Below are 13,059 nucleotides of genomic sequence, written 5' to 3'. Positions count from 1 at the left end.
TGAATTTTATGTACCGACAAATTTTTGCCGAAAATAAGTTTCGAACACGTAAGAAATATAAAGAAAAATATTGTCAAAGTGGTCATCTGTGGGTATATTGAAGAGTAAATCAAGAAAATATACATGTATAGAAGATCCCATATTCCAGTTTTTTCTATAAATACATGATTCATTTTCTTCGAGTGGCATAAGATCATTTTCATACCACATAATGAAATTAAATCCTGTATTTATAGAAAAAAAACACTTGAATTTTGTTTTACTGTTTTCTATTATTTTTCGGCATTACAATTTGAAAGGCTTCCTCTTAAATTTTAGGTATTGAATCTAGAAGAAAGTAGTCGGGCCAGTGAAAATACAAAAAATATGTTTCACTGCAGTGAAAAATAATTTTTGCAGTGAAAATACGAAAAATGTAAATACGCATTTTATTTCATCAATATTTTCAATATTTCATTTATAAGTATATAATAACGTGTTTATCATGAAAATGGAGAATCTAGTTGTTCGATTGTCTTTTCTTTTCTTTCTTTTTCCCTGGTTCCGAATCATCTGTGCAAACGCTCCATGTAGCGTCAACATTTTAAACTTTGTTTCGAACAACAAACTCATTTCGCCAGGTAAAAGTAGGACTAACAATGTGCCACAGCTGTTTCCATCTGTGTAGCATGACTGAAATTATCTTCACGGTGAGGTGACAGCTAGCTAAAGAACACTCATGTCGGATTAATAGGGCATAAATCGGGCAATCATTTCCAACTTGATCTTGTTAAGCCGGAAACAATATCAGTTACCGATACTCCACATAGCTGCAGGCTGGTGTTCTTATTGAGTTAGCTGCGCCTGTTTCTTTGTGACAGTAACCATGCACTATTCTTGGCGACACACTTTCAGGTTTTACTCTCTAACAAAGCAAATTATAGCAAACTGACATATTGCGCCCCAAATTTGTAGAAATGGATGCGTGCGGCACCACCTGCAAAAAGATTGAGCTACATTCTACGTTTTATTTGATCAGAAAGAGTTTTTCAGAAATAAAAATGTATTTATGTCTCACAAGTTTGTCATTTGATTACATTTATTAGACGTTATTGTGTTATTAGGTTTCGCTGAAAATGTATTGACAACGATTCTAAATTTAGATGTTCGTCCTCACACTTTGTTAACACTGTTAGTTTGATATTCCCCTTTATTCCTTTGACCAAAAAATTAAAACTTTTTTTTTAGAAATTAAGCAAAGACATATTCATTTAAAAAAACTGTAAAACAAAGGAGAGGCCCATTTTACAATTTCTTCCCACTTACAACTTGTGACCCCTTCCGATGGATCTTTTTTGCACGTCCGATTTGCTCCAGGGGTTGTGGACCTCATGTAAGCTATATAAGCGAGTACGAGGCACGTACGTTTTCAAAGAATAGAACTTTTCGTCAGATACAATCTTTTCAATGAGCAAAACAATCGGACTGAAATCATGAAATACAGTAGTTCTCAAAAGCATTAAGAATATATATCCTTCCGCGGGAGGATTTAACTGATTTATTCCATTGTTTAATCTATCAAAATGACTGATATATAATGTGCGGGGTTGGGGGGGGGGGGGTAGTGGTCGAAAAAAAATCATACGAAGAGAGACAACTCGTGTTGATCTTTGTATTAAAAAGGCCCAAAGTATTGCCCTTGCTTTTTAACAACTTATATCTAAATAGTTCAACGTAAGAAGCTATAGTGAATATTGGTATGTCGATGATTTTCGTGTAGACAAAAAAATCTAATGGTGATATTTTCACTCAGTGCTGCCGACGAAAAAAAGACAGACTAGTTTTTGTAAAGAAACATTTGAGAAAGGACGACTATCTTGGATTGACACATACCAAGTCTGGTCGATATCCATCCAGCGTCTCTATTATTAATTCCATTAATATAAGATTGTAGTCCTAACATCAACAATGATGATGTGCGCCACAAAACTGAAGATTTTAAAGGCACTTTCGAGCTCATGAAGCCAGCGAAAAAAATATACATGTTTTGTATAAATAGTTTCAACTCAAGTTGTTTACTTCATTTTACGTACGATCCATTACCACCCTAAATATCTTAAATGGACGTGTCTATTATTCAGTCTAGACAAAACCACTCATCATTTTCGGGAGAAATTTCAATACAAGTACTGACGGAAGAGACGTGCCGGCTAGCTCACTAGTTGGACTGTGAATCGGGCGACCCGGGTTCTATATTCCCATACGGTGCCTGTCACTTTCGTTGTGATTAATCATGAAATCCTTTGTACGGTCATTCTTACTGTATCTCTGCTCTGGCATGTACAGAAGTTATCAATTCCTTGCAAAAGTGAAGACAACTAGTACCAGGAAACTGCTTGACAATCTGCACAGAAACGATTCCGTGGCTGAACTGTGCTCTGGTAAATTCAATTTTGCTTAGTTACTTTCATGATCCGGAGTGAAAACTACCAACACCACCACGTTCTGGCTGATCTTGGTCTACATCGGTCGCAAAGGTAGAAACAGTTGCTGCCAGTGCATGACAAAGTTTAGGGTTAATCAAGAAAAGGCAACACATTTACAGTTTAATCATTTTCCTTTAATATTTAACCATTTTCTTTACAATTTATTATGCAATTAACTTGAAACTTGAAATAAATCATGAAATATAAACAAGTAAATAACAAATAAACAGGTTTTTTTGTAGAAACAAGTTACATAGATTAACCCCCAGATATACTCCCAGATGTTATCATTAATTGTATCTAAATTAACTATTGATTTTATTCATTGTAACACATAGTTTAAAATTAGGTATCCACAACAATATACTATATCTTAAGTATTCTATCAAAATATTAAAAGAAAAGCATTTCCAATTTGATCATAAGAAATGTTTTACACAAAGCATACTGCCTGACTATTAATACCCAAATATAACGCGAAAACAGATCCACGATTCATAATTTGTGACCTTTGACAATTCACACAACATAGGGCATGTGCCTATGAAAAATTAAACAAATAATTCTTTATAGTTTTGTAGCTGTAAGCAATAATTTCTAAATTCAGAATAAACTGATGTGACATTTTATGTGTTTATTATTAGAAAATACCACCGACGTCACTAATCAAACCACATAAATAATTTTCTTTTTCATGCAAGCATTCATCTTAAGGAAATTTTATAGTAAAGTTAAAACAAAATTGGTTACCCGATATAAACAAAGTTGTGTAGTGTACAGACAGATAGATAAACAGACTGACGGTATTTAAAACATGAATAAAATAATAAATCCTTCATTAGAAGAAAGGACCATAATCGTGTATATAAGATATAAAATGAAAAATAAATCCCCAAAATTATGGATTTCATACCAATATAATGGTGAATCATGGATTTTACACATAAGAAAGACCAATTCTATGATGTCAGTTCAACGCCCAACTATTTACATATATAATATTTACATTCACTATTTACATTCCAAAATTCTTGCTGATTAATTGATTAATACTGAAACATTTTGTTCAATATCTACATGTATATAACATGTATTTGATTTTGTACCAGTAAGCGTAGACATTTAACATCTAAATTATCAAGAGAATTTTATTAACCATTTACAGCCACCAAGATCTGTTTCTGGAAGACTACGGTTCAACTGTAGCAATTTTGGTCAGAAAAATAGCAAAATGGACAATACATTGTTATGGTTGTTTTTTAACAGATTCCCTTACCCATAGACTAAACATTGGTTATCTGTGGGGTTTTTTTTGTCATTTTTAAACAAATGACAAAAATATTTTACAGTCTAATGTTTGAAACTAGCATGAGCAATTTAGGTTTAATTGATTGTACTAAATATTTACATGTACAATACATATCGCCCATGTAATACAACAAATGCATGAGGTAACTGTAATCTGCAGCAAGAAAATGGTCACAATCATAATTGTGAATTTGAATATTAGAATATAGCATGAGAGGAACAAAAAATGGTTTAAATCATCATGATGCACATCACCATTTCTCCCATACATCTGATTTTCGTAAGATATACTATGCTCATCCTTGAGTAACATATTTTAATCACAGAAATTTAGTGAAATCTATGAAATTCTTACTGAATTTGTCAAATTTGAATAAAAGAATAAACAAACTATGTATGGGAAGCTGCATTCCCAATTACAGGTCAAGTAAAGTCGGTATGTTAAAAAAAAAACTGCTAGTTTTTTTAATGGCACTATATTCATACTGTGACCACCTATACTGTGTAAAATTTGGAACATGACATATCTACTTTGTGTGAAGTCAAAACATGTTTATTTTATATTTACAAAGAAACTGTGTAGCAATTACCAACATTTCCTAATATCAAATTTGAGCATGATATATCTTTAACTAGAAATTATAACAGAAATGTGGTTACCTTCCCTTCTGGTATTTCCACAGGGTTACTCCTGAACAAAAATTCTTAAAGACAAACACCTTAAAAAAAACCCTCTAACATAAATGCATAACAGTATAAGATCTTATAAGTAAATTAAAATGTACATGTATACTTAAAATAAGGTGGATAAAGTCTATGGATTTCATGTCATAAAAAAAATAAAAATAAATATATACATATGTATTTAATGCATAGATTTTTCAGTTTTTGCAGTCTTATAAAATACATATAATAATTAAGTACAGTATTTCCAAACTTAACATTTAAGGAGCTCCAATGAGATCCTAAAGCAAAGGAAACCCCATGAAATTTCAGTTTTTTCCATAGATCAAAGAATTCAATTGTATTCAAATCAACAAGACAGCTGTTTTAAAAACTTAAAACAATGTTTAATGTATTAAAATCAAATGTTTATGTATTAAAAGACTTCAAAAAATATTTTACAGAGTCTACAAAAAATTATATTCAAATATGGATTTCAATGCTTTGTTGTATACATCATAAATTGAAACATGAAAAAATATTTTTCACATTAGTGGATATTTTCATACATGAATTAAACACAACATAATGCAAAACTGTCAGAAAATGTATAAAAAAAATACATTTTAAATGACCTTGACCTGATTTACTGCAAAATTTACCCAGGGTAGAGAGATTTACACGCAAGGTCACCACAAATCTATTCTTGCTTGCATATCATATTTGCACCATTAGGCTTGAAAATGTTATTTGACACCCCCATCCCCCCACCATCCTATCCCCCAAAATATGAATAACCTTCATGCATAAAAAGGATGTTGAATAAAAATTTAAATTATATTCTTCAATATGTAGTCTGTATGATATTAAGTCACAGCTTAAAGAAGAAAAAAGTTTAGAAAATCTATTTTTAGCCATAATAACCTTGACTTCAGCAGTACAAGTTACCTAAGTACCAAATATACAAGATAATAAAGAAAAGAAGTAAAATCAAATGGTTTGACCCCCATGACCTCTTTCACATATAAACATTGAAAAAGTTGAGGTTCATGCAATGTTTTATCGAAGATATTAGCAAATAAACAAGTGTTTATAAAGATAACTTGTAAGTGTAAGAATAGATAAAACCTGACAAAATGAAGAAATGAAAAACTGGTGAATATACAAAATGCATGTTCCCGTTGCAAATATCTGAAAAACATAAAACCTATTTAAACTCATAAATTTATGAAATTTATGTTCCCTTATTTATTGCGATATAAGAAATGTGTATTCTAACTAAGTTGTATATAAAAACTAGTCTGTTGTTGCAGAATACCACCAAATCAGTAAAACCACTATTCCAATAATTTTCCATGCATCACCGAATCATCTCCATCGCCACATTCTCCGCCACATGGACTGAAATGACTGTGAGTTCATCAGTCCGACTGCACATAGGATTATAATATAGGCACACATCATAACTGTGAACTTGTGCTGTATGAACCATGACTGTTTCTGTGACCTCTCTGACCTAATACATGGATAAAATAACGGCAATTAAAGAAAACTGTCATTGAAATCAGATGGATAATCGTCATATCGGGTGAGAAAACAACATTTATTGACCAATACTGGTACAAATATCTAACTGAAATTTGAAGTCACTTAGTCTATTGTTACAAAGAATCATGTGTCAACCCTTCTTATCCGGAAACCTTTCCAGTCCGAACTTTTCTTCAGGTCTGGATGAGTTCGGATTAGACAGGTTCCATTGTTCATGTGATGAAAAATGAACATTGTCTGTCCCTGGTATTTTTTCCTACCGATGAATACATTTTAAATAACAAGAGCTGACAGCAAGACAGCATGCTCAACTATTCTCAGTGGTTGATAGTAAAGCAAGGACCTGGATAACATATAGAAATTTCTAAGTTGAAAAAAAGGACCATAATTCTGTCAAAATCTGTGTAAGAGTTGTGGACCTTTAATAGTGACCTCCTATTATGCTCTCAAATAAGATGATAAAGTTTAAACGCATTCCCTAAAGTAGTTTTTAAGATATCAACTTACACACATACACTGAACCAAAGTTTGAAGTCCACACCTAGGCGGGCTCAATAGCTATTGTTATTATTTGAATAGTCAAGCTAGAAATGCAGGCTATCTCAAAACCATACTTACATATGTGATGTAGTTTTGTTTGCATAGACAAGAAGGTATTTGACCCGTATGACCTCATTATTTTGTACAACATAATATTTCTCTGGCACATCGCCCCCTACACTAGGACCAGCATTGGCTCGAGACCTCACTGGTGTGCCACTGGGAACATGTTTCATGTCATCTGCATATGCTGATATAAATAAAAAGAATATCACTATTTAAAAAACCCAAGAGTGATATGCTTTAACCCTTAGTCTGCTTGCAGCAGCTGAATTTACCCACGGGAAGGGGACCAGTGCAGACCAAGTTCAGCCAGCATCTCTATGCTGTCTGATCATGGTCCGCACTGTTCATTATTCAGGCAGTCAGTTTTGAAATTTATATATACATGTATATTCATGTAACTAAAGAAATACAAAAATGAGCACAGTAAACAGATTGTCAAATTGTTTTCTTTTCAAATGCGGAAACCATTATTATTACACTAAACTAACTAAACAGTTTTAATCAGCTTCAATTAAGATGACAAAATTGTACAAGATTATTCATCTTATTCTTAGCACATAATATATTGAGAATGGCCCTCAAAATGGCTAAAATATTATGCATGTTATGCACATAAAAACAATTATTGTCTACTTTAAAATAGGATAATTAACAGTTTTGACAAAGTTTTGTGTTACCATTTGCTGCCATTACTGTTAAAAATGTTTATTTTTATTGATGAAATGTGTTATTATTATTGTATCATTTCCTTACGTTTGTCCTGACATTTTACAGAAGAATCGTCAATCATTTCACACATGGCAATACAACTCAACCTGTTTCCTAGTTCAGAATGGTCCCAGGCCACACCGTCGGGGCTGTAGATCATCGATACAGACAGCTCGCTGGAGAGATATGTCCCCTCTCCAAACACTGATGTCTATAATATCATCAAATTATACAAATAGCTTGTAGCTTATTATTATTGTCACTTATTTACAAATTTGAATATAAAATATTTCGAGTTTTCAAAATCATTTGCAAATCAATATCTGACCAAGTATTAACAACGAATGGATACACACAAAAAATACAGATTTAATGACAGTGGGTCATATCCATAGAAAAAATCCATTTAGTGAGTATAGAAGCTTCCTTTGAGTATTTTAAGCAATTATAGTAAAATAAATATGAACTTTAACCTGACCTTGCAATAAGACATAATTATATATCCTTTATATATCCTACAACAAACTGTTCAATAATTGCAAGAATAGAATACTTACCTAAGTACTTACATTTATTTCAGTATTTATAGATTTTAAAAGTAAATATAACATGTATGAAATGTTCGGAATAGTGTGCACTGATACATACCTGAAAGTTGAATCTGACAGTGGAAGCAATGACGTTTTTTTTTTAAAAAGAACACCTCTGCAGAGCAACAAAGACTTTGGTTGCTAATGAGGGGTGTTGCTATAGGAAATTTAAATATTTGTGAAGTCTTACTTTGGGAAGAATTGATTCTGTTGTTAAAAAGACCTGATTGCTCTACAAAGGGCAGATCCACTAAGGTTAAACTATTGTGCTATAAGGGCAGCTCCGCAGAGGTAAAACTATAATCGTTTCAGCTGAATGTATTACATGACAACAACTTACTTTGTTCATATGTGAGGCAAGACCATTTTGCAGAATAGAGTAGAAATTATCCAGACGACTACCGTGATAGGCATACAATAAACTTCGGTCACCTTGTAGGTGTATGAATTTTTCGTCTGCAGCGGCACTTGGTGACACTTCAAAGATATATTTGGGTTCTGGTACTTTAACAGTTTGACCAGTTAACTTGCGTATTTCCTCGTACTGAAATGTTATATTTATTTCAATATACAAGAAGTCAACATGGCAATATTATGAAACATACATAATCAGATAAAACATGTATAAATAGAAATATAATAGAAATACAAATGAACATGTAAATAGCCATGACAAGTCAAACCATGTCATATCAATTTCATGAATAAAGATTGCACAAAAGAGAGGGTATCGTCGTAACCATACATAATAATGCTACAATAACTTTATTTTGTTGAAATCATCTTTAAGTCATAATTTGTTTTGATTTTGAAACTTTTCATTTATCAAAGTTTAGTTCATTTATTTTGACTCTATACTAGTGGCAAAAGCTAATCACTGTCAGCTTCAGCAGGGAAATGGTTATAAAAGGTTCATGGTTTAACTCAACTAGATGCTTACTCATGCATGAAAAAAATTACAATGAAGGGCATTTGTCTGAAAAGTCAAAACGTTACAATCAAACCTTAGCAATGTCATTGTGAAATTATATCTAAATTTCAGTAGATACATATGGAATGCATATTTTGTACATGACTATAAGGTTTTTTTATAGCTGAGGTTACACTATAAGGGAGTATACAGTCAAATCTGTGATAAAAACCACCTCAAAATAAAAGACAACCCTTTGAAAAAGACCACTCTGACAAACATTCATTGATAAAAATATAACAGAGTAATTTCCAAATAAAGGCCACTTGTCTATAAGGACCATATATCGTCTCTCACTTGGATGACCTTACTCACAGGCTTGACTGTACTATGTTTATAAACAAAGATTTGAATTGTGGACAATCAAGAGCTAGCTAAAATGGTCCTTAAAACTTATGATAAATAACTTATAAATCATTCACCTTATTTTTGCCAGCAGATGATAATGTGAAACCTCTTGCATCAAGAACCCATTTTATCAATTCCAGTAGCTTTGTAGGTTGTTTATAACATTCTCTTGACAGTCTTGATAATGCTGGAACATCATTCACTACTGAATGCTATAAATATAATATACAGGTATATACATGCTACATATAAATAACAAAGCTTCCTACAAAGAAAAATATTCAAGAAATATTTATATAATAATATCATAATGGGTGCGAGATGGTTTTTTTTGAAAGAAACATTTCCATTTTGAAAACTACAAACATTTTGCCCACTGAAATTACATCACTTATTTTGATTGATTGAGACTAAGTGTGACCTTAACCTTGATCTGAGGAAGCTTGAATCTGTGCTCTCTCTGCACATGGACTTATTATGGTTAATATTTTTGCCAAGTAATTTTGATCTCCTTCAATTGGTTGTTTTGATATCCTTCAATTGGTTAAAAAGATATAGAGCGTACACGAATTTGCAAACAGACAGATGGACAGATGGCCAGGTGCACTATATTTTACACTGAAATTTTTTTGAGCCTATAATAAAAAGCCAAAAAAATATCACTTACCAGTGCTTTCAAGTCTTTCTCATCGTCCTCACCAATGAACATTGGTGGGAATGGACGTAAAACTGAATCAAATCTGTAACTTTTCAATGCAGCGAGGAATAAACTCCACTGAAGATCAGCAGCAAGTGGATCCTGCCATATCCTCTCCTTTATATACTCTGCCAACTCGGTTATCTGTTTTTATGACAAAATATTGTAAACAAGTAAGTCATTGATGTATTGTTTTATTACTTTAAAACTGCAGTGCCACTTACTGTTTACATATGACTTTTGCAAATAATTAGAGCCTTTGGCTTAGTTGACTTGCTTTGTTTGTGCTCTTGACACTGTTTTCTTTCATTTTCGAAAAGTTTATTATTTTTTTCTTCTTTGTTGTTCTAAACTTTAACACCTATTTCAATACACAATTTTTTTAGGCATATCTCAGTGGTTGGTCCACCTAACTGGCTTTCTCGGATAACTTAATTACCAGTAATAACCAGTTTCTCTGCATGTGACTGACTACTGATACCACATGATTTAGATATTAGAAGTGAGAGGAGTGGACCAGCGAGCCTCGGATTACAAATACAATGCTCTCTCTATTGAGCTATGCAGACAGACTATATTGACAATGTAAACTCTTTTTAAGATAAATTTTAGTAGAGAATCAAATCCCTGAATGATTCAAGAACTGCTGAATCCTTTACAATCCAAAGACTTTTCAGTGGAAGGGATAGGTACACTAACTGCACATTTCGGTCCTGGTTTTGATTTTTTTTTTTTTTGCAATGAAAACGACATCCTATATATTCCACAAAAATGGCCTATTCTCTATTTAAAAAATTGCAAAATATCAAATGAAAAGGTATTTTGATATCTAGAAATTACATTTTATTAAGCATGCATTATTCTTAAAATAGTGTTAAAATTTATAATAATATTGGTTCAGGCTTCAAAGTATAGATCCATATACTAGTTGAATTGAATTGAATTAAATTTCTTTAGACTGGGCAGTCAAGGATAACCTATGAAAGTGCAAGCATTTAATAAATAAGTGACTTATTTCCAGTAGGGTCCTTACTTCAGCAGACTCCAGAGACAGCTATGAGATACAGGATCACACAAGTGTGTTTGTAACACATGTTTTCTCGCTAAATACATAAATACATGTATAAGAAATGACGTGGCAAAGGAGATCACTTTCACTTGGTTCTTTTCACTATGCAGAAAGTGAGAGTTTGTTTTTTATTCTCTAATTAAAATAAAAGGAGTGAATTTCTTTAAATATACATCAAAGTTTAAACTATACATGTACCTCTTCTGTGACCCCTTGGGCCCCTAAATCCATTGTTGCCATCATCTTGACTAGTCTTTCTGCTTTCTTGACTGACTCAAAACAACAGTGTCAATTTACATTCTGTTCAGAAACAAAATAAAATAAACATCTTAGAAATGAAATAAAATTAACAATAAAATCAAAAGAGAAATCAGCCCAAAAATCAATTATTTAGTCCATGCAAAGTATTGTTTGGGTGGGTAAACAAACTTTGAATGAATTTGTTTGTTTACCAAAAAAGAGATAAGTGATAAACTTCCCAAGGCTGCAAAACCACCAAAACAGGCATTGTGCTTAGGATACCAAGAAATATACCCAGAATGAATTGAAAATCAATTTTTGTGCAATTCTTAGCCAGATTTGAGTGATAAGCATTTCAACACTTTTCATTCTTGGGTCATTTTGCACAATAAAAATAATTGTTCTGGAAAAACGAGGTGAGGGGGGAAAATGTAAAAATTTGCACCCAAGTTTATCAATTAGTACACAAATCTCGGGAAAATATTTACCTCAGTCACAGATAGAATATTTAGAAATGTGTACATAGGACATGGACAGTAGGACACTGGCTTGGACAGACAATTTAGGGATAAAATTTAGTTAAGGATAGAATCTAGTTAAGTGGATGCCAGAAATAATAAAGTATGCCTGTGTTTCAATATCCTACATGTCACAGGGCTAGAAAAATGTGCAGCCTGACCGGAACTTGAACCCGGGACCCTCCGAATAACGTTCCGCCACTCTACCATACACCAAATGTCACAGAAAAATGTGCAGCCTGACTGGGAGTCAAACCTGCGACCCTCGGAATACTGTACCTGTCTTTACCGACAGAGCTATACAGCCGCTAACACATCATCTCCCCTAAACAGTGAAATGTTCTGGACAGTTTCTGTTTCTATGCTGTTACTCTGTTACTAGATGTTATTCTAAATTTTGTTGTTGTTTAAGAAATAAACTGATAAATATTTACATGTAAAAAAGCAATGGTGTGAGGGTGGCAGCCCAAAATAAAAAAGCAAGCTGTTCTGGGGTCCAATTTAAAGGGCTGGGTTCACAATTATTCCAATGTTTTGGGGCTTTTGAATAGTTTGTCCAAAATATATTTATACATGTAGATTCTAGATCATCATTAAACTTAAAAAACTGTAAAAGCCACATCATCCATGATCCAGATAAAAAGAGTTGAATTTTCACTTTACTTGTTGAGTTGCAAATCATTGCATACTTGAGTTCCGATTGAAACTAAGCCCTAACCGTTTTGAATATTTTGCTCTTCAGTGTATCATTCCATGTAATTCAGTGAAATAAACTTATAAATTTCTTACTTCGATTTAGCGATTTTCAGTCTCCTTGTTGTCAAATTACCTCCCTTTGAAGAATACATGAGCAGGTAGAACAACACTAGTTACTTTGCATGATTAGTAAACACCACTAAATATTTTTCTTCTCCAATCATATTAAATGTTTTTATTGAATAAAATGCATTTCTTGATTCTGAAACATATTAGTTCGATGCAATATGTAACGTGTTATTCAACATAAGGTCAATCCTTAAAAAGTCGGACGACGTAAATATCAGACAGATGAAAACCATTTTTATTCAAGAAATTCAATCATAACCTACTCAAGAGGCTTACTGTACATTCAAAAACTTAAAATTACCTTATCCAATTAAACAGATGCATAATCTTTACACCGACTCCAACAAAACTCTATTACCCTAAGTTGACAGATTGCTGTGATTACCTTTATGGAGATTATGTTCTTTTGTATTACTTCCCATTTAGTGTCAAACCCTGTGTAGGCTGTGTTCATTAATTGGCACTGTAATGTCAAAAGTATTCAGAAAATGGGAAGAAAATGTA

At 32.6% G+C, this 13,059-nt stretch overlaps 1 protein-coding gene across 2 annotated transcripts; it reads right to left on the bottom strand.

The window, feature by feature from the left end:
- Positions 1-2,577: 2,577 nt before the first annotated feature.
- On the bottom strand, positions 2,578-12,578 carry LOC132744680 (protein mono-ADP-ribosyltransferase PARP16-like). Of its 2 annotated transcripts, none has more exons than XM_060733439.1 (8): positions 12,520-12,578; positions 11,171-11,272; positions 9,874-10,047; positions 9,281-9,418; positions 8,229-8,432; positions 7,344-7,509; positions 6,603-6,774; positions 2,578-5,952 (listed from the first exon to the last, which is right to left on the bottom strand). In XM_060733439.1, exons 2-8 carry the CDS (start codon positions 11,213-11,215, stop codon positions 5,805-5,807), a joined length of 1,047 nt encoding a protein of 348 aa, XP_060589422.1. In that variant the 5' UTR covers positions 11,216-11,272; positions 12,520-12,578; the 3' UTR covers positions 2,578-5,804. The 2 variants fall into 2 exon arrangements, with proteins under 2 accessions (XP_060589422.1, XP_060589423.1); XM_060733440.1 differs by lacking the exon at positions 12,520-12,578 and adding an exon at positions 12,394-12,412.
- Positions 12,579-13,059: the final 481 nt, after the last annotated feature.

Source organism: Ruditapes philippinarum, unplaced genomic scaffold (genome assembly GCF_026571515.1).
Source record: "Ruditapes philippinarum isolate M1 unplaced genomic scaffold, ASM2657151v2 ctg5299_1_1_1_1, whole genome shotgun sequence".
Lineage (NCBI taxonomy): Eukaryota > Metazoa > Mollusca > Bivalvia > Venerida > Veneridae > Ruditapes > Ruditapes philippinarum.
The sequence above is the reverse complement of the archived record's forward strand: the minus strand, read 5'-3'. Positions and strand labels throughout refer to the sequence as shown.